Genomic DNA, 19800 nt, shown 5'->3' with positions numbered 1-19800 from the left:
ACACAAAGAATTTAATCTGAATAAGAACGAGAACAAAAGGGTGTGAATGATTTTTTTTTTTTCTGCCTTTAGAGCCCTGAGGAAAAATCCTTCAGCCAGAGAGCGCCCTCCACTGGTCATGCTTCAGAAGACCCGGAAGGCTGGGGGAGAGACGTACATGGTGAGAGGATGGAGGAGCTCAGTGATCCGAGTGACAAGATGGTTAAAAGAGGAGAAGAGAGCGAGTGGGAGATTGTTAGTCAAGTTTACAAAGTGGTAAAAGCAGAAGAGTGAGTGAGGCAGCGGAGGAGTTAAAATTCAAAAAATTTCAAGAAAAACATGTTTTTTGTGTGATTTTTTTAATCACCACATGACTGAATCAAAACTCTTTTTCTGTGGATTGCTAACATTTTACAGAGCAGCTGTGTCTTAATTTTTGTTCCAACAGAGGGGACTGAAACAATGTCTGTTCATGTGAAGCGTTTTTTAGAAAATAATTATTTTAGTATATTAGGAACTTGTTTCATTTCAAACAGTAACAGTTTGTATATCTTTGTTCTTTCATGAACAAGGAGTTGCTTATCATTTTAGCTTTTTCACATTTGCGTGATGTTTTTATATAAATCAAACTCTGACATCTTTCTTTCATCTTTGTGAGGTTGTGGGTCAAATCCTACACATCACATTCAGTTATCATCCATTGTAAAACTGTAAATGAAAATGTGAAACTAATGATTCCCATTCTAGATCGCTTTGAACAGCTGTTTTTCATGCCTATATCAAAACATGTTAGAGATATGTAGGAATATTACATCTGACATATTTAAGTTTGTTCCCACTACATGACAACATGTCTCTTTATCTTAGCTACCAATAACACCATTTTCCATTTTGTTTCACTTCTCTATTAGATTTCTTTTTTAATTAATTTAAAGAAATGCAAAAGGCAAACCCCTTTCTGCTCTTTTTTACATTCCCCTTTCATGCTCTATTTTTATTTTTAATTTTTAAATGTATGCTGCTTTCTCCATCCTCTCCGTCTCTGTTCACCCCCGTCTCTCTCTGTCTCTCTCTCAGAGGCCCTGTCCTGAGTTGTGCTCTAAACATCACTCCAGCTCCGTGCTTCTCCCTGATCGTCCCACAGTAAGAATATTTTCTGTATTTATTGTCAAACCCCTAAATGTTTATTTTATTGTCCCCCTGCAGTTTGACACTGTAGCAGACTGTGTTGAGGTCAGCAACGTTATACTTAAAAGCTACACTATGTACAAAGAGGTAGGGGATTGTGAATTTGTGTGGGTGCCTTTCTATGCATGTCTGTTTTGTTTGTTTATGCATGCTTTGTGTGTCTGTGTGTGTGTAATAAAGATGAATTATTATATTTGATTGGTTGGTTTGCCAGGGATTGTGAAGGTAAGATGTATTGTATAGTTTGTCCTTAAATACAGTGTTTGTATATGCGACAGATAAAATCATCGGATACATCCAAATTTTAAAGCAGCATCCATGAGGCCAAAGTTCATACATCATATATCGGGAAAAACGTCCTGAAAACTGCATTGTGCTTTATCTTAATCTCATACTTTGTTTTTATAGCTCAAGAGAACTGGTTGTCTGCTGTGTTTCTACTGATTCTTGCACACATGTTAAAAAAAAAATGTTTCTAGAGATTTCAAACAGCCTCTCTCCTGTAAGTGGCTAATCCTTGCTGAGTAGTGCCCCCTGTTGGTTGTTGATAGTATGACAATGACAGCTAAATTTCAATTCTGTGTTTCTGTTGTGTTGTGTATTATCTGCATTACATTTAAAATATTCTGTTCAGGTGCAACAGAATGAATAATCTCTTTACCTCCATGTTACCTAAATTTTTCATATTTATTTGATGAAAAATGTTGTAGATTGATGAATATACCAGTTGTTCCTCGCTGTCATTGGTTCCCATTCATTTCAGTACCATAAGAAAGGCATTTTGCAGGTCAGTAGTGAGGTGCTGTAATCCGTAACGATAAACATCATGTCTGTTTTTTTCTTTATCAAATTCACACTGTTGTGGTAATGCAGTGCAGATTTAAACGTGCACTGGAAAATGGTTAGCAGTACTATAAAGTACATATGATTTGTAAAAAAATTGGTTCAAAATGTGTGTACAATCACCATCTCACATTTTCAGGGTCTGACAGACACAAAGATAGTCAGCGGCATGTCCGTCCTGCGAGTTCCCAGCCAAACAGACCTCAGTCACGCCTACTCCCAGCATTCCCTGCACCGCAGCATCAGTCAACTGATTGACAGGAAGTCACTGATGATGGAAGAAGGAAGCTGGGACAACCCACTGGGACAAGATTCTGGACTGGTGAGAATAAAAATATGTAAATATGAAATGCTATATTTCCTGGCAAAGATATTCTAAAAAAGATACCAAAATGTTTCACAGAACCAAGCAGAGACAGAATGAACAAAAACTTTAATGGGGAGTAACATATGTAAGAGCAAGTGTGAAAATTATCTTGAGTCAAATACAACAAAAGTAAGAAGGCTCTCAAATGAACATCCCATGCAATCAATTCAAAATGTATTTGTTATAGTGTAAAAGACAATGTGTTTCAAGAATTCATAGGTGTTGCTCTCTGTCACTGGGCTCAATTAGAGTTGTTGCAGGCCTTTCAAATACCTCATCATGGTCTCATGTGTTCTCTTTCAGTATGTGGAAGACGATGAGTTTGTGGACGCCATCAAGTCCTTAAATTCTGTGAAATCAGAGCACGCCATGTTCACTGACACGCATCTGTAAGACAAGACCCCCACACGTAATCAGGTATCACAGTCAAAATTCAGGCCTAGCTTCAAACCAAGAGAGTGAAAAAAAAAAAACTGTCTAACGAATTGATCAGTATGGAAAAAATATTTAAATTTACATTTTTTTAAATTGTATTGGGACAGTATTAATAATGTTTTAATGATGTTCAAATCCAAGGTTGTAAAAGAAAGCCAGACCCAAAGACCTGTTGTTACAATGGAATAATAATGCTTGTTTTGTTGCAGCATTCATTTGAAACTACAACGTATATTAAAAAAAAATGTGTCTTCTCGTTTTACCCCACTCTCACCCTCTAGGAATTAATCATCTTAATTTGAGTACAGGGATCCAGCATACAAGAATACAGTTCAGATATGGACCCAGTCAGTTGTGATTGTGTAGGTTGTTAGTTAAAAAGCTGCAGTATTTTGAATGTGTTCATATCTGGATTGTATCGTATGTTATAACTGAAATCCTGCTCAGATTAAGAACCAGATCAGTCCTTAAATGACGCAAAACACACTGACTGAATGTTCTGGATGTATTATAAATCACTGTCAATGCTTGCCAACTGTTGTAGTTTAGTAGGTTTGCTTCTCACTATTCAGAATCAAAGCAGAGATCAGTTCCAGTGAATAGTTTCAGTCGCCTCTTCTGCTTTAACAAGTAATTGTGCCTAGTAAGCTTACACATTATCAGCAGCAATAGTCCTTTACACATGGCCTTGGTGTTAGTTTTATGACAAAAAAAAATGCCAACTGTTTTTTTTTTGTTTTTTTTTAACATGTGGCTGGGAATCACAGATGTGCCGTCTGATTGTTGTGATGTAACTTGAAAGCCCAATTTGAGATTATTGATGGACAGTTTACCGCAAGGTAAACTCAGAAGGAGGTGGACATAATGAATTTGTGTAGTAAAGCTGAATGAAAGCTGGGTTTGATTTCATAGTTTATCTGTCAACAACAAAAAGAAATGTCTGTAATGAAGCAGGAATGAACCGTGGTTTATATTTGGATTGCACAGATTGGGCTTTTAATTTTTTTTTAGAAGCTAAAGATATTAGAAGCAGTATTTTATCAGAAGTTGTTGAATTTCTGTGTAATGTTGATGGCTTTTTGTGTACAAAATTGAAGTCTACTGTATTGTTATAAAAACCTTTTCTTTTTTACACTGGCAGTATTATTTATGGTTGTTGTATAAAAAAATCTTATTTATAGATGATTCATTGATCAATGTTTGTGCTTTTCTGGGAAATCATAAATAATGGTCCAAAAACTATTCTTTTCTAGTTGTGTTCTTACTTTTTTTTTTTTTTTTTCACTTAAAACGTATTTGAAATAATATCACATGATTATTAAATTCCTGTATTAGCTCCACTTGCTGTTGCCTACAAAGTTACCCAAGAATGACTCACTCCTTCTAGTGCTGTACTTTATTCATGAATCTTAAAGGTGATGTTTCATGACATGGCTAATTTAATCTGTATGTTCTGAGAAAGAATTTAATGACAGCTTGTATTAGTTTAATCTCGTTTTACTCCATCATGAACAGAGACACACAAACATACCGATACCATATTAAATGTGATAGTTATGCAGGAGGACACAAAAGTGTTACATTAGCAGAGGACAAAAACTCCACTAGTGATATGTGAATATTTGTTCCATCATGAGGTTTATACTGTGTCCCTGGTTAACTATCCATTTAATCTTGTAGAAATACAATTACAAAACCAAAATAGTTACATACATACAGCTTAATGATCATGTGTGTACACGTGTGTGTGTGTGTGTGTGTGTGTGTGTGTGTGTGTGTGTGTGTGTGTGTGTGTGTGTACAGGAGTGAAGAACACATAGTGGAGATACTCACTGCTGCTAGATGCTACATCATAAATGAAGCTGCTCTATCTGAATTTGTGATCTAGCTGAAGACAAAATGCTATTTCAGTCTTTTTTTTTCTGCTGCGTTAGTAAAACAGTTGTGCCATCAGCTGTACAAAGCTGTCTCTCACACACACACACACACACACAAACACACACACAGTGTGAGGGCCAGTATCTCAATCAAAACTATGCAACAGTAATTTAGTTTTGCTCCTGCGTCCCTTAAGGGAACATCAAAGCAAGTTTGAAATTAACAAACTGGCAGTAACAACCATGCCCTCGCTCAAGGACACCAGTCTGACAAGGGCACTTCTAAAACATTCACAGCCACATTCACGGCTATTGTCAGCCACGGAGGGAGGGAGACGTTGTGAAAAGAGAGCTTGTGGAGTGATTGTAAGGGACAGTATGGCCCTGAGCTACACACACACACACACACACACACACAGTTTTATTAAACTCATAAATCACGATGACGACAGACGGCGTCTCAGAGAGGAGACTGTCTGAACGGGAAGGTTAGTGAAATGAAAGCGCTGGGGAGACACACATACAAACACACACACACACGCTCAAACAAAATTGTGCACTTTGACAGGCTATCCACACAAACCAAGCGCTAAAAACTCTGTTTGCCAGTGACTGGCAGCATTTCTTTCAGCATGTTTTCCCAGTTTTAAAATTTAAACTCAAAGAAATGTACCTACATTGAGGATTGATGGGTTTTTTTTTTAAGGACCAGTGTGTAGGATTTAGAAGTATCTACCGGTGTAGTTGCTGACTGTAACTCCCTCCCCTCACAGTCTTCCTGGCATTGAGGAGAATCTACAGTGGCCATGAAACGTGCGTGTGTTTGTGATTCTCTTACATGTTTGTGTTGTGCCATGCTTCAGAAACTCTTATCTAGAGTCAGTGTTTAGTTTGTCAGTTCCATGCTACTGTAGAAATATGTTGGTTCAACATGGCTGACTCTATGGAAGAGGATCCACAGCATCTGTAGATATAAAAACGTTTATAAAAAGGCTCATGGGACGGCTGTGGCTCAAGCGGTAGAGCAGGTCATGGTTCAATACCCGGTCTGTGACTTGAATACAGTGCATTTACCATTTTACCAGTCATTCTAAGGTAATTTTAAAATATATCCTTATTTTCAAATAATTACACACAAATGAAAACTTAGTTATTCATATTATATTTCAGTCCTGCCATATTCTGTAATAGAGCCAAGGGCCCTTAAAAAAATACTTTTCAGCTTTGTAATACAGATTTATAGAATTGAAAGGTTTTCTGTAAATCGCTGAATGTTTGATCTTTCCTTCAGATTATCTGTGAAACTGAGGAAATGACAAGACATTTTTTCATGACTGTCAATTGACCTCTTAATCTGATGAGAGTTCAATGAAGAAAACAAAAGTCCAGTTTTGAGAGCTTTAGTGAACACAGTTGTAGTTTAAATTGCACGAACACTGTGGCTCTGAAAAGTTCAATGTCAACATTATATCAGATCATGGGTCAGTACTGTAGGCAACTGTAAATAATATTACAACATAATGCAGCATTTCAAACATACACAGTGTAAAACAATGATGTACAGGACAGTCTAAACAAACAGATATGTATTTCCTTTTAGCTCACTAGTATCTGGCTGTAATATAATGTAAACATAGCCAGAGAGGAACTGAGGGACAACAGATAAGGACAGACAAACAGTTATGTGCTGAAATACACTTTAAACATACTTATATATATAAAATAAACACTAGCATGTTACTTTAATATTAGTCTTAATAGTGCAAATGCAGTTAGGTCCAATAGCATGGTAATATCAATATAGGCATTATATGATTATCAGCAATATGTAAAGAACAACAGTGTTAAGTATGAACACACCATCACACACATCAATGCATCCATGTTAGGACTTTGTTTTGAATATGTATGTCTACTTTCCATACAGTTAATTAGTGTATCAAAATGTACATCTTTGTACAGGCAGGGACCACACGGCCAGATCATCTTTCAATGTTAAAATGATAAGCAATGTGCTAAAAAACTACTTCAAAAGAGGTTATATAGCTGCTGGATATGGCAAATTATAACAATAACATTTCACAATAAGCTTTCTAGTTCTTTCCACCTTTTCCTTTTTTTTACTGTCATCAGTTTTAACGGTTATCCCCATAATGTTTTTATTTATTTTTAAAGTACCGTACATTAAGAGCTGGCTTGGTTTATTCATAAAGTCTCAGAGGGGATCTGATCTCAAGCAAAAAAGGTTTAACTCACAGAATGACTGTGCTAATTGAGGTCACTGCTATTTAACTTTTAGCTGTCCTTGTAGGCCGTCATCTATATCATAACCAAGGTGCATTGTTTTTGTTTTACAACAGAGCATACTATCATATTTTTACCACTTGTATGCTCGAAATGGTTCACCTTAAACTACAAAGAACACAAATTCCCCAGGTGTTGGGAAGAAAGATGGACTGCGGTTTTAATCTACGCCAGGATTATTTACAATATACAATAGATGCTGATAATTTAATATGTAATGCCTATCAAATTCAAGTGACCACTCATGAAATCTATTTTGGCCTGTTGTAAATCTATCATGAGTCGTTTCCAGAGTGAGCAGGTCTGTTATGCGGCTCCATAATGAGCTCAGTCTTCACAAGCCTTTGGTCAGAATCCTTTTTTCAATTAAAGCACACAAACAGGCTGATAACTGTCAAACAGGGTAAATAAGGCACTGCAACAGTCATCTGAAACAAAACAAGACACATTGAAATCAGTTTCAAAGGGAGTAAAGTGATGTAGTGTACGTCATTTTGAGTACTGAGTTGAGTGTAGTTATATTGTGACGCTCTAAAAAAATAAAATATAAATAATAATTAGTGTGATCTTAATCAGGCACCACAGTTTTTCTAAGTGTCTGACCAGAGATAAATCATGTACCAAATGATTTATCTCGGCTTCGACATCAAGCAAAAGGTCCTATGTTGTATATACACAAAGCAGTGTTGTAGTACTCAAGATCAGTCTTGGACCACTTTTTGAACATCTCGTCTCAGAGTCTACCGTATTTTTACTCTGTCTTGTCTCAGTTGGTCAAGACCACATCTTTGGGGATATTGTTAAACCGCCTGTGCACTGTTTGATTATTAAGATAAATACTATAAAATCTACTGTACTGTAAAATTCCTGTTTCAAATGAAACCAATAACTTGACTCATTTCAGTTTTGAAATTGTTGTTACTATTAATGTCTGTCTACCTTTCCCCAGCTGCAAAACGGCATTCAAAAGAAAACACAGAGCAGTATTTAAATATGTCAATGCAATGCTTACTGCAAAAGCTAGGACCACGCCTCCCCCAAAGTGATTTGGAAAGTATTAGCTGCATATTAGCTACATAAGTAGGCTATATAGTGTCTGGTCTTGGTCTTGAATCTGTCTTGCCCTGCCTTGGTTTTGGTCTCTCGACCACTCAAAGTCTTGGTCTTGTCTCGGTCTCGATAGACCCTGGTCTTGATCCTGACATGGTCTTGGGTTAAATGGTCTTGACTACAACACTGCCACAAAGCATTAAATTCCTTTATGAGCTAAAGTTGATTTGCTGTCACTGCTATGTGAATGTGATCTTTTTAATGCATCTCCAAAAAAAAAATAAAATAATAAAAACTTCCCTCAGACTGAAAGGTTCCAGCTGTGTGCCAAATTCACATTCACTATTGTTTTATGAAAATGCCTTAAATTGCTGTGTTGGATTGGACTGTTTTCACAGCTGACCTTTGACTTGTCATAGCAGGAAGAACAGTATAGTTCATAATTTCAGATTTTGTTTAGGTGAGCTACTTCCAGTGTCCTAGTGGTGTGCATGCTGGCTCACTGGGACACTTGAAAGAACCGAGCCATCACTAGTGACATTTTCAGCCATGCTTTTTCCTGCTATAGCAAGTCAAAATGTTTGTTGAAGAGCAAGGCGTCTCTTATGCTACTGTTAACGTAAGTTAATGATGCAACTGCCCTGTAACACATATCATGAAGACTTGTTAGTCGTGTTATCTTAGCTGCTCTGCATCTTAACTCCACTGTTGCATAGTTGTCATTGAGCTGTCAAACAACAACCCCGGGAAGGTTTTACTGCATGCTGGAGCTGCAAAATGACTTCACTGCTTGCTGACTGTTAGCTTCTAGTGTCATTTCTTCTACAACAGTAACATAATAACTATTGTGTCTTTGGCTGCAGCATTAGGATTCAAGTAGCTGCCAAGATTCTGGCTAGGGTAACAAGTTGAAGGTAAGTTAAAGTAAAGATTCACTGAGACTTATGCATTTGCACGGGGGCCTGATCCTCACAGACAAATCTGTGACAAAAGTTCACAAAAATGTAAAAACGTGCTAATCAAATGTGAGGATTTGATGCCCTTTCTGTTATGTGTTTTCGATCTCAAATTTTACATGTGGGATGTATTTATAAAGGCGAGAATGATTTAGGCCAGGTTCTACAAAACTACAAGCCAATAAAAACACTTTAAATATCTGATAAAAGCACAAGTTGTGCTTTTGTTAATTAAGTACTACGCTGTGCTTATTTGCTTGTTGTTTTCTTTCCATTTTGATGAACTTGAGTTAATGATTTAATCTAATTATTTAACACATCAGTGGCCAAAAAAACTTGTGCTTAAACCATTGCCCTTCACAATACCAGACCCAACAGATGTTTGTATTCCTGTAGAGCATTTCAGCAGTTCTCTAGGACTTAACTGAGCAGATTTGTGCCTCAACTTGAACTTGACCACATCACTGTCATCATCTGTTTAGACGACCAGAAGCAAACACCAGAAGCAAAGTAGGAGCTCCAGTTGTACCCAGCAGATTTTGTGATAAGTGTGATGAGAACTTGATAAACTTGAAATCCTTAAAAGATTAAAAAAACAAGTTGAGATGGCATGCTGTTAGCGTCGGGATGTTGTGACTGCGGCTTCGTGTAAGATTTTGTAGTCAAAATATGACAGCAATGTTTGAATTCCACTGAATTAAATTAAAAAAAACATTTTTAAATAAAAGTGTTTCAGCTGAGGAAGCAAACAGAGTAAAGTAGACTCATCCTGAGACTCATTAAAACATGGTAGCAACTTGTATGGAGTCCCAAAAGAAGAAGGTCCTTCATCCAGTTAGAAAACATTGTTAGGGTGGGGTGGAAAGCGGAGTAGAAGCAATTAAAGTGGTTTCCTGCAGCTGAAGCCACATTCCTCCTTTGCTGTGATATCCAGGCCTCATCTCCCGCATGAATCTACAGGAAGTCTCCACATGATGACTCCTCTGATTGGGATCTAAAGAAAAGGCTGGTGGGCACATTGAGCTGTCACAGGCTGCTGTCCTGATTGGACAGCTCGGGGGCCAGCTTCCTGTGTCGTGGTGAGGTGGAAGAACCCAGTTTAGTTGGGGAGGGGGAGGCGTTTGAAGATGAGTCGCTGCCACCACCGTCAGATCCAGAGGGGAGGGAGGAGAGGTGGGGGACTGGAGGAGCCCTCTTCCTCCCCAGAAAGCCTCCTTCTAGTACTCCCCTTTTTCTCACACCTCCCTCCACTTTCGCCCCGTCTCCCCCTGATCCCACACCGTCTCCCTCCTCTGGTTGCGGGTGCACTTTTCGCCTAACGTCACCTCCTGGAATTGGGCTGTCAGGAGGTTGTCGTGGAGACTCTTGACTGCCTTCTGCCTTCCCGCAAACACCAGCAGTTGCCATAGCGCCGATATTTATGGTAGAGCTTGAACTGGCCGTTCTACAAGCCCAGAACTCCATAGCTGAGGCTCTCCGCTCACTGTCCTCAGGTCCAAAGTCACAGAGCGAACGGCGGGCATCAGGGGCCTGACTGAGGCCCTGTGTGGACATCTGACCCGTGCTGTCCAGGACACCTCGGCTCAGGCTAAAGTTCTGGAAGTCTCTATGGAAAGATAGATGGAAGTAGTCAGTTACATGTGGATAGATAAATAAACAAAATGCAGACAATAACAAAGTGTAGTCATAATCAGATTAGATCAGCGTGCAGATAGAGTATTAGTAATCCTCACACTAGATTCCACTAATCAGGGAGAGAGCACCGAAATATGAAAAATGGATGGGTCTCTTAAGGTCAGATTGTCCAAATTACAAATTAACCTAAATAATCTGCAATGCTTGACACCACTAGGGGTCAGTATTTTTGGAATATGGGTGAACAGTGAATGTATCTGCACAGTAAGACAAATATTATTTCACCGGTAGCTGTGGAAAGACTCCGTTCGCCGAGCGCGGGCCAACAGGGGGCTCTCTCTGTAGGGTCGTACAGCTCCATAAGTAGCCTGACTCTCAGGAATAGGCTCCGGGGCCTGTAACTGCAGACTGAAAGACATAAAGGTGAGTGAGATAGGCAAGAACTTCAGTTATTATGTTATTTATTATAGTTCCTTCATTCTGTCTGTGTGTCATCTCTCACCTTGAGCAGGACTCTCTGAGGCGTGTGTGATGCAGCACAGAGGGTGCAGGGCTTATATTTGGTGTAGCACAGCGGGAGGTGCTCAGGTCACACTGGTCCAACAGCTGCAGTAGTTCCTCCTCTGTAGGCCCACCTACATCTGTCAAACACAAGAGCAGCTTTAGACATACACACACCGTTGTTGTTGTTCACCTATTGTCCCACACACACAATTTTGCCATCCACATTTCTCTCTCTCTCTCTCTCTCTCCACCTCCCCCTATCTGTCTCTGCTTCCTCACCCTCTCTCTTCTTCTCCTCTCCTTTGTTGGCGGTGTCCATCGCAGTGGTCAGGTCCCACATTTGGATGCTGCCGTTGCCATGGCCTGTGAACAGATAGCGCCGAGGCCGTGACCCCATCCGGCTCGAACCCTCACATTCCCGTACCATGAAACAAGAGATGGTGGTCCCATCCACGGACTGCACTTCACAGATCCTAACAAACACACACAAATTAACATGTAGCTAGCATGCGAACACAAACACATTGGTCAAGCAGCAAAAATTAAACAGAAGTCCCAGAACCTATCCACCATATTCCAGTTAAAGACAATAAAAGACAAAGAAAACTTCAGAGGAACAAAGGTGAAAGACAGATGTAGTATATGCTACCTCTTTCCAGTAGATGAGAGCCTCACAAACAGTTTGTTGGTGATGGGGATCACCTTCTGTATGAAAACCTGCTGATCGTCTCTCTCTCCAAATGGACCTGAGAGGAAAAAAACTCAATCAGTCTCCGCCGGCCATCTTGCATATGAATTTAGCAAGTTATACAACATTTAGTGGAACACAAAACTAGTAAATAATTAGTGCTGGATTTTGGTGACGATTCTTAAGTTAAAGACTTATATGGCCAGTACTGTAGTGTGTTTCAAGGATTTTCACATAACACATATACATTCATATCTGTACAAAATGTAACTAATATATACTGAATTTGAATCAATTTCAGTCAATTCAATTAGATTATAATTAATTGTCACATATAATCATACAGGCGCACTCAGAGTGAAATGTATTCATAAGCTCTGTTCGATTAAAAACAGTGTAAAAGAATAGTAATAAGAATAGAAAATGTAATAAATAATATGGTTATTATTATAATAATCTTAAGTTAATAACAATATAATTGCAATAAGGAGTAAATAAGTAAGAAAAATATTTTAAGGTGCATTTAAAAGTGTCCTCATTTAGGATCCTAGTGGCCTGAGCCTCTCAGTGCTGGTCTGGTGTACCATAAATGCAAAGTTAAGATCCACTTCCTCCTCTTAAAAATGCATCTATCCTTCCCTCACATTTGCTTCTTAACTTTCTCACCTATATCATTCCCAGAGCAGTAGCTCCCATGGCTCTCCGTCTCCTCCAGGGACAGTATTTTGAAGGATGCTAGAGGGGTGGAGCCTGGCTGGGTGGAAATCATCCCTCTGAATCGGGTCACCGTCCACGTCCGAACATGGTTGTTGTCCGCACACACTGACACAGAAAACAACCACAGTAGATTTCAATCACATGTATACACTCAGGTGTGAAACAGAGAATAGAATAAACTCGTTGTCTTACTGTCTAATCCCTCTACTTGTCACATCTTCCTCACCTGACACCAGATGTTTCTCAGACAGCATAATCTTTGTCACAGGGCTCCTGTGCACAGTGAACGTCTGAAAGAGCTGAGGACCTGACCCCACTGTTTCCGGGTGTTGCACAATCACCCTCACAGCACCACTGCTAGTCCCGTAGGCTATCTCTATCCAATTTCCACTCACACCTGAGAACAGAGAGAGAGGGAGGGGAAGACAGAGAGCCCACACAAATTCACACAGACAGAAGGTTATCATGAGAGGTCAGCAACTGTGGTTTATGATGTAGCCACACAAAAAAAAAACAATATGAAAAAAAAATAGGCAGATGTGTACAGGTATACAGCTTTTAAAGTCTGTGTAAAGGCAATTCTACATTTTCTTTCAAAACACAATAAATATGTTGGAAAATAGTTGCTGAAAACACGTGAAAAGACTTTGAACAATACATTACTGAAATGTGGAGTTAGAAGTTCAAAGAGTTTTTCACCAGTTTTCAGTCCAGGATTTTCAGCCCCCCCATTTTTACCTGATTTTGACACCTAGTTTCATAAACTTGTCATTATTTTTAATCATTCAAATTTGGCTGGGTGGTTAATAACACTTTCTTCTTTAGTCAAAACACATATTTATTTTGACTTTACAAGGACTTTAAAGTTTATTTTCTAATAAAAAAAATAGGTCTACTAACTGGTTTTAGGTGTGAGGTAGACAGACAGTGCAGTGATGGCATCATTTGAAGGGTCATGATAAAGCTCTGTCACTAGAAGATCATTATCCTTCATCCTCAGTGGAAACTTTTGCATGTCTGAAAAGAAGACAAAATAATGTGTTGATAATGATTTTAACAAGGTTGATCAATATCGATCCAGTATAATCATACAAAGTTTTCTTGTATGGATTATTCAATCAATAATCGGAGTAACAGACAGAAGATAGGTAACCCTGTGCGTGCACACGTTTGTGTTTGTGCATTAACATGTGTGTACCTATGTAGTAGATGGAGCCATTGTTGCAGCCCAGAAGTAGAAAGGATCCTGCTGTGTCACAACTGGTAATAGGAACCACATCTTGAACCTAACATATACACACAAAAAGGTAAACTCACAATCAGTACAGTGTTATTCAATGGAAAGCACATACTGTATCTTCCACATGTTCAATAAAGACATAAATACAGGCCAACAGTATATAAACATCTAGTGCAATTTGCTTGAAAAAACACTTTTTGATGCCCCGGTTAACGTTAAGTCCATTTTGCTTTAGGGAGAGATTTAGGTGGCTCTGTTCGCAGAATATGGCAGATAACAATGTTTTCATTAGTGTATAATCACCTGAAAATAAAAGATATTATGTTTTTGTTAGCTTAGAATGGGCCTTTTATATTTACACAGTGGCAGCCATGTTTCTACAGTAGCTCAAAGTGTACAAACTAAACAGTGACTCTAAAGGGCCTCTGAGGCAAGGACAATACAAACAACACAAACACTGAGGAGAATCACAAACACACACACACACCCTCCTACCTGCCAGTGCTGTGTGACGGCATTCCACACTCCGACCTTCCCAGTATGACTTGTAGCCACCAGCTGGTTCCCAATGAAAAAGAGATCATCCACAGGTACACCAAGACTGAATACACCTGGGGTGGTGGGGACAGGTTGGAGTTAGTGTAAATTTGGGTTAATGAGCGGAGAATGCACACAACACAAGCATGCAGTATCTCCTTGTTTACCTATCTCATTTCCACTGCCTCCATCTTGGATGCTCCAGAGGATGATACTGCTTTCAGATGCAGCGGCCACCATCTTATCTTTGTCTCCATGCGGGCCACCCACCACCTTGGCGTTAAGTGCAATGCGTTCAATGGTCCAGTCAAGATAGGGAGATGAAAACACTTGCTGCCATCCAGAAGACTCCTTTATCCTGTAGCGAGATCACAAACACAAACAGTGACCTCAATGTTGAAACGTGTTGGCATCTATGACTTTCATACATGTTGTCCTGAGTCAGCTCCACATAGATTTCTATCATCTTTATCTCAGTCTTTTTCAGGAATATCAGCTTTAATTAACTGCCTTTATTAACCATTAAAATGTTCACAATAAATAACCAGTATATTAAAAAAAAGATACTTTTTGATTATTAAACCAAATATTATTGTGTCCTCATCTTGTCAGCTTGTTTTAGTTTGTGTACTGGTAAACATATAGCAACATTTAGTGAGAAATGTGAGACACAGCAGATAATGACTCCCACATTCATAAATAATGTAATGTCTCCTCCTGATGAACTATACAGTGAATGAGAAATTTTAACAAGCTATGTTGTGGCATTATTACCTGTAGCAGATGACAAAGTGTGCATAAGCTGCTACAATCCAGTTGTGGTGTCCGGCTATAATCAGCACCTTTCTGGGGTCAACCACAGGACCTGCATACACAAAATATAAATAGACACACAGGTTTCATTACCTAATAATCAGACAGAATTTTGTTTTGACTTTACATTGTTCGTTATTATCTGAATAGCTGAATTAAACAGAAATGTACTTATAAATTATTACACAATATAAAATGCCTATCCCAAATCTCTCTCTACCAGCCCAGAGTATATATATTCTTTGTTTACTGCAGCTCACTATATTGTCTGATGTCATCGTCAACAGGTCGATATGAAACTAAGTTACCCCGGCCAGCATACTAAAAGAATCAGGTCCTATTAATAAACACATGCACACAAGCATAAACAGTACATATACTAGTGTAGCAGGCTATCTGTCAAAAATAAGACTAATTTCTACATTTGCATTTTGCATTTTTAAGATGAAACTTGCTCATAACAGCTATACGACTATACATAATTTACAGATTATGGACACAATTCATGAGGTTGACCCAGGTTACCCAGTTTGTGGTTGTCGTCCATTCCAGGTGGGCCAGAAAGGGAAGGGTGAGGAGGGGGACCAACACGGGTGAAGCCCTCTGCTCCACTTGGACCCGGCCGCTCATCAGAGGAGGAGCCAGTGGCTGCTGAGGCAGGACTTGGCTTACGGGCAGGGATTGCTGTCAAGGAAAGATTGATACATATGAATTTCTACTACTTTAATAGTATTCTGTGACTTAAAAGGTCGTTTCCTGTCTGCATAATTTTTTGGAACATCAGTTTAATATTCTGTCCGCAGTCACATTATTGGTTTACTCTATTTTCAGTTTCTGTATCGCTCAGTTTCAGATCTTTACCTGGGGGCGGCAGGTAACCATGGAAGAGAACGCTACCACATGATGAGCGGTCCAGTTCCTCACACAGCAGCAAACGGCGTACTACACACATGAACACACACACACAAGTTCATGATAAATAGAGTGACATGATGACTAAGTAACCATTCGAAAAATGTACTCTGTGATTATAATTACTGATAGTGAATTTTGTCATTAACAGATATTATAATCAATCGTACTTTTGTTCCTTTTATTCTTTGTTTTGTGTTTTCTTTGGTTGTTTTGACAAAGTTAATGAGAAATCACACAATGCACACAATTACACATAGATCCTGTCTTTGAGTTGGCGCAATCCACTATGGTATTGTGTAATTGTATGTAATTACTTTGCATTGTATCAAATTCACTGCTGTGCATATCATGATTTTAAGCAATGTGATCAGTTTTCACAAACTTTCCCATTCAAATACACAGACAATGCAGGGAAGTTACAAACACTGAAACAGGAAGTAAAACAACATTAGAGTACATGCAACTAACAGTAAAAATGTTCTGACCTTTGCCAAGTTGTATCTGGAGCCAAAACAACATTTAATACTACAGGACAACACCTCACTTGTACATTAGCTGTTAAAACTGTACTCAAAAAGCCTACATGCTCATCAGTACTTGGTGATGTTACAGACATGTAGTGACTACTGACAAAAATGCACTGACATACGGAACACACTTAATATAAGACAAGTGCATGATGAGTTTTCATTAATTATTTGTGCTAGGAAGAAAATTGCTACTTCCATTTCCACCAAAAACTCTGTATAGCAACACACCTAAAGGAGTTATCCCATAAAACTCTGCTTCATGTCGCAGGATACTGATGTTGACACCCCTACAGAGAAAAAAAAAGCTGCATAAGTAATCTGGTTACAACTAAACTTTAATAATAATGTCTTCCTAAAAAAATTCAGATATCATGGATATTTTCTGAATGGTGTTGTGACTCCTTACCGCAGGTCCAACTCTTTGGTTCGGAGGAAATTCAGAATTGGTGCAAACGCTGTGGGGTCTCTGTCAATAAATATCTGAAAGCAGAGGAGGAACGAATATTGTACAACAGAACGGTAGACAAAATAAGTGCTGAGATGATTAGGTGATGAATTAGCTGGTGTACAATTAATCAACAATTTAAATAATTAGTATATAAGTGCCAAACATCTGCTTGTTCAGGCCCTGAAATGTAAGGATTTGCTACTTTTCTCTGTAGACTGAATAACTTTAGGTTTATGTTTCATAAAACAAGACATCACCATGGACTGCTTTACTACTTTATTACATTATATTGGCTTTAGCAAGCAGTGGAAAATAATAATTAATTATCTGTCATTTAAAAAGTAATTAGTTGTTGCCCTACACAAAACAATGGCTCACTTAACAACAGGTAAGTGGATGAAACTGACTGAACTGATGAAACATTGATTTTAGGCCAAGGGATTTGTCTAACACAGTCTGAAATGGCGTAATGTCATATCTTATTTGTTCTTGTGCAGACACATAATGTGACAGCCGTGTGTCATATTTCAGCACATTGCAGCACAACAGAACAAATGTCACGTCAGCTGGAAGTGCTGAAAGAATTTTCAGATGCGGTCTGCAGATTCTGTCCTAGTTTTCAAATAAGAAGCAAAAGCTATACTCACAGCTCCTGTTTCATCCCGAAGAGTGGATATCCTTCCACTCAGCAGACTGGGAAACACACACACACACACACACACACACACACACACACACACACACACACACACAGTGCTCCAGTTAGCCCAAGTACTTCTCCATTTCCACTTACCAGCAGTGATACCACTACCTGAAGCACACAGCAACTATTTGCACAGTAACACTTACCCTTACCTGTTGATTCTGAACTACAGATTAGTGCCGCATCAGCATGTCCTGCAAGTTTGTATGATAAATTTCTTAATATTTACTGCACACATCGCAGACAGCTGGGGGAACTGCGAGACTGTGAGACTGACAGGCAGGCAGACAGGTGCGCTGGCAGACAGACCGACAGGCATTTAGCACTACTCAGTCAGCTGTTGTCAAACTGTGAGCTCAGTCCAATGTTTGAGTTTGTTACGACTGTGGTATTTGCCTAGCCCCAATCAGCTGTTTCACTTTAGCACTGTGTCCCCCGTCTACAGCAGGAATGACGCCTAAATAACTCACTAGAATCATGTCAAAACACACATGAACCCCAAAACAATTTAAAACCAGAGATGACTATCAGTGCTCATATTAAACTCTGGATGAATATAAGACAATACTTTGGCCTTTCTTAAATGACAAATAACAAGCATTATAAAAGTGTTTCAGTCATAGCAGCCTAAATTTGTTCCCCTGACATTTTACATCACCAGAATGGCAGACGTATAAAGCAGGACAGAGACGAGACAATGGAACATCCCTACTTAACATTAATTATGTAATGTGGATTTTGTTTTAAGAGCTGCAGCTGCCACAAAGCATTCTCACTCAGTCTTTGACCTGTTTGTGCATGATCTAGTAATAGTACTAGTACAGTTTAATTAGCCTAGCCTCAGGGGCGGGTGAGTTAAATGTACTCTATAAGTGATGAGTTATTCGGGTATATATTATGCATGTTATAACACCACAAAATACTTGTGGTTTTTGCACTGCACAGGCAACATACTGCACAGCTCATGCTGAACTTGTGTTGCTAATATTTCAATTGATTATTCAAATATTTAATCTGGTGTAGCTGCAGGAACATTTCACAATGCAACCAATTTGTCAATTTGTAAGGAGGTGAAGAGGAAATAGCACTTGCACAAAGTGTCCAGATCTATCTAAATGCATTGTCATCTGCTTTTTGAAATAGAGTCCAAATGCTGACAACATTGAACACCAACCTTGAGAAGAAAGAGTCTGGGATCCACATCAGAGTCTGTCTGGAGGTGCTGAACCTACAGTATGAAGACAATTATTACAAACAGTGGAAACTGTAGGGGCAGTGTGCACTCATGAGCAGGAAAATGATGGATTATTCATGATTAACCACTGCATCCCTACACTACATACAGTGTGTGTGTGTGAGACAGAGAGACAGAGAGAGAGACAGAGAGAGAGGATGATAAAAAGACTCAACTCAACCTTGAGTGGTGTATCTACTTCAGCCACACATCCATGGCCGCTTGACCATGTAGCTAGATATCACCATACACGTACGTAGCCACAGCTCAAATTTCCCCAAATGATGACCATCATCTGTCGAGTTGTCCTGCTGTCGAAGCTTACCTTGTCCCACCGACGTTTAACTGGATGATATCTCCCATCCCTGGCGTTAAATTGTTACCATTCGTAGCCATGATGACCGGACCAAAGGGGGGATGTTGTACGCAAAAAAGTCACTGTTCCCTTACAGCCGTAGCTGTCACGAAAGCTAGGCTGCTAACGCTCCTCTGCCCAGCTCACTCAGCCGATGTCCCGACTCCCCAGCCTCACAACCTCTCCCTCGTCCCACCTTCCATAAAATATCCGCTATTCACGACCTATGCGGACGGCTTCGGTATCGGCGAGCCTCCGCATAGTGGGCGAAGAGAGACAGGGGGGTCTTTTTATCCAAAAAGGCAGCCACACAACAACCCCTTTATTTTCCAGCGGGCTTGTTTGCATCACTGCCTCGCATCGTAACTAAATCGTGGATAACATCTTGCGCAGAATATTAGCAACGTGAAACAGCTGTACAAACAGCCTGCAAGCGAGGCGAGAGCGTTCACCTCCGACCACTTCCGTTTTCGCTTGCGCCG

The 19800-nt window shown here is 39.3% G+C and overlaps 2 protein-coding genes across 4 annotated transcripts in view; one reads left to right on the top strand and one right to left on the bottom strand.

The window, feature by feature from the left end:
* Positions 1-4030, top strand: part of ush2a (Usher syndrome 2A (autosomal recessive, mild)) — a 195514-nt gene extending 191484 nt beyond the window's left edge. Inside the window, exons 93-96 of the mRNA XM_027281636.1 lie at positions 73-160; positions 1057-1122; positions 2150-2332; positions 2681-4030. Coding sequence (XP_027137437.1) covers positions 73-160; positions 1057-1122; positions 2150-2332; positions 2681-2770 — 427 coding nt within the window. The 3' untranslated portion in view covers positions 2771-4030. The remainder of the gene's footprint in view (positions 1-72; positions 161-1056; positions 1123-2149; positions 2333-2680) is intronic.
* Positions 4031-6073: 2043 nt separating this feature from the next.
* kctd3 (potassium channel tetramerization domain containing 3) lies at positions 6074-19737 on the bottom strand. 3 transcript variants are annotated; one of them, XM_019262441.2, is made up of 19 exons: positions 19140-19737; positions 18904-18957; positions 17674-17719; positions 16985-17058; positions 16807-16865; positions 15995-16075; positions 15659-15817; positions 15095-15185; positions 14488-14678; positions 14279-14394; positions 13742-13829; positions 13444-13560; positions 12770-12940; positions 12493-12648; positions 11788-11884; positions 11418-11611; positions 11137-11275; positions 10920-11042; positions 6074-10605 (listed from the first exon to the last, which is right to left on the bottom strand). In XM_019262441.2, exons 2-19 carry the CDS (start codon positions 18930-18932, stop codon positions 10026-10028), a joined length of 2511 nt encoding a protein of 836 aa, XP_019117986.1. In that variant the 5' UTR covers positions 18933-18957; positions 19140-19737; the 3' UTR covers positions 6074-10025. The 3 variants fall into 3 exon arrangements, with proteins under 3 accessions (XP_019117986.1, XP_019117987.1, XP_010755104.2); XM_019262442.2 differs by having other exon boundaries at positions 19145-19737; XM_010756802.3 differs by having other exon boundaries at positions 19289-19737.
* Positions 19738-19800: the final 63 nt, after the last annotated feature.

The sequence above is a fragment of the Larimichthys crocea genome, chromosome VIII, assembly GCF_000972845.2.
Source record: "Larimichthys crocea isolate SSNF chromosome VIII, L_crocea_2.0, whole genome shotgun sequence".
NCBI lineage: Eukaryota > Metazoa > Chordata > Actinopteri > Sciaenidae > Larimichthys > Larimichthys crocea.
Note: the sequence above shows the minus strand (reverse complement) of the source record. Positions and strands in the feature narration are given on the sequence as shown.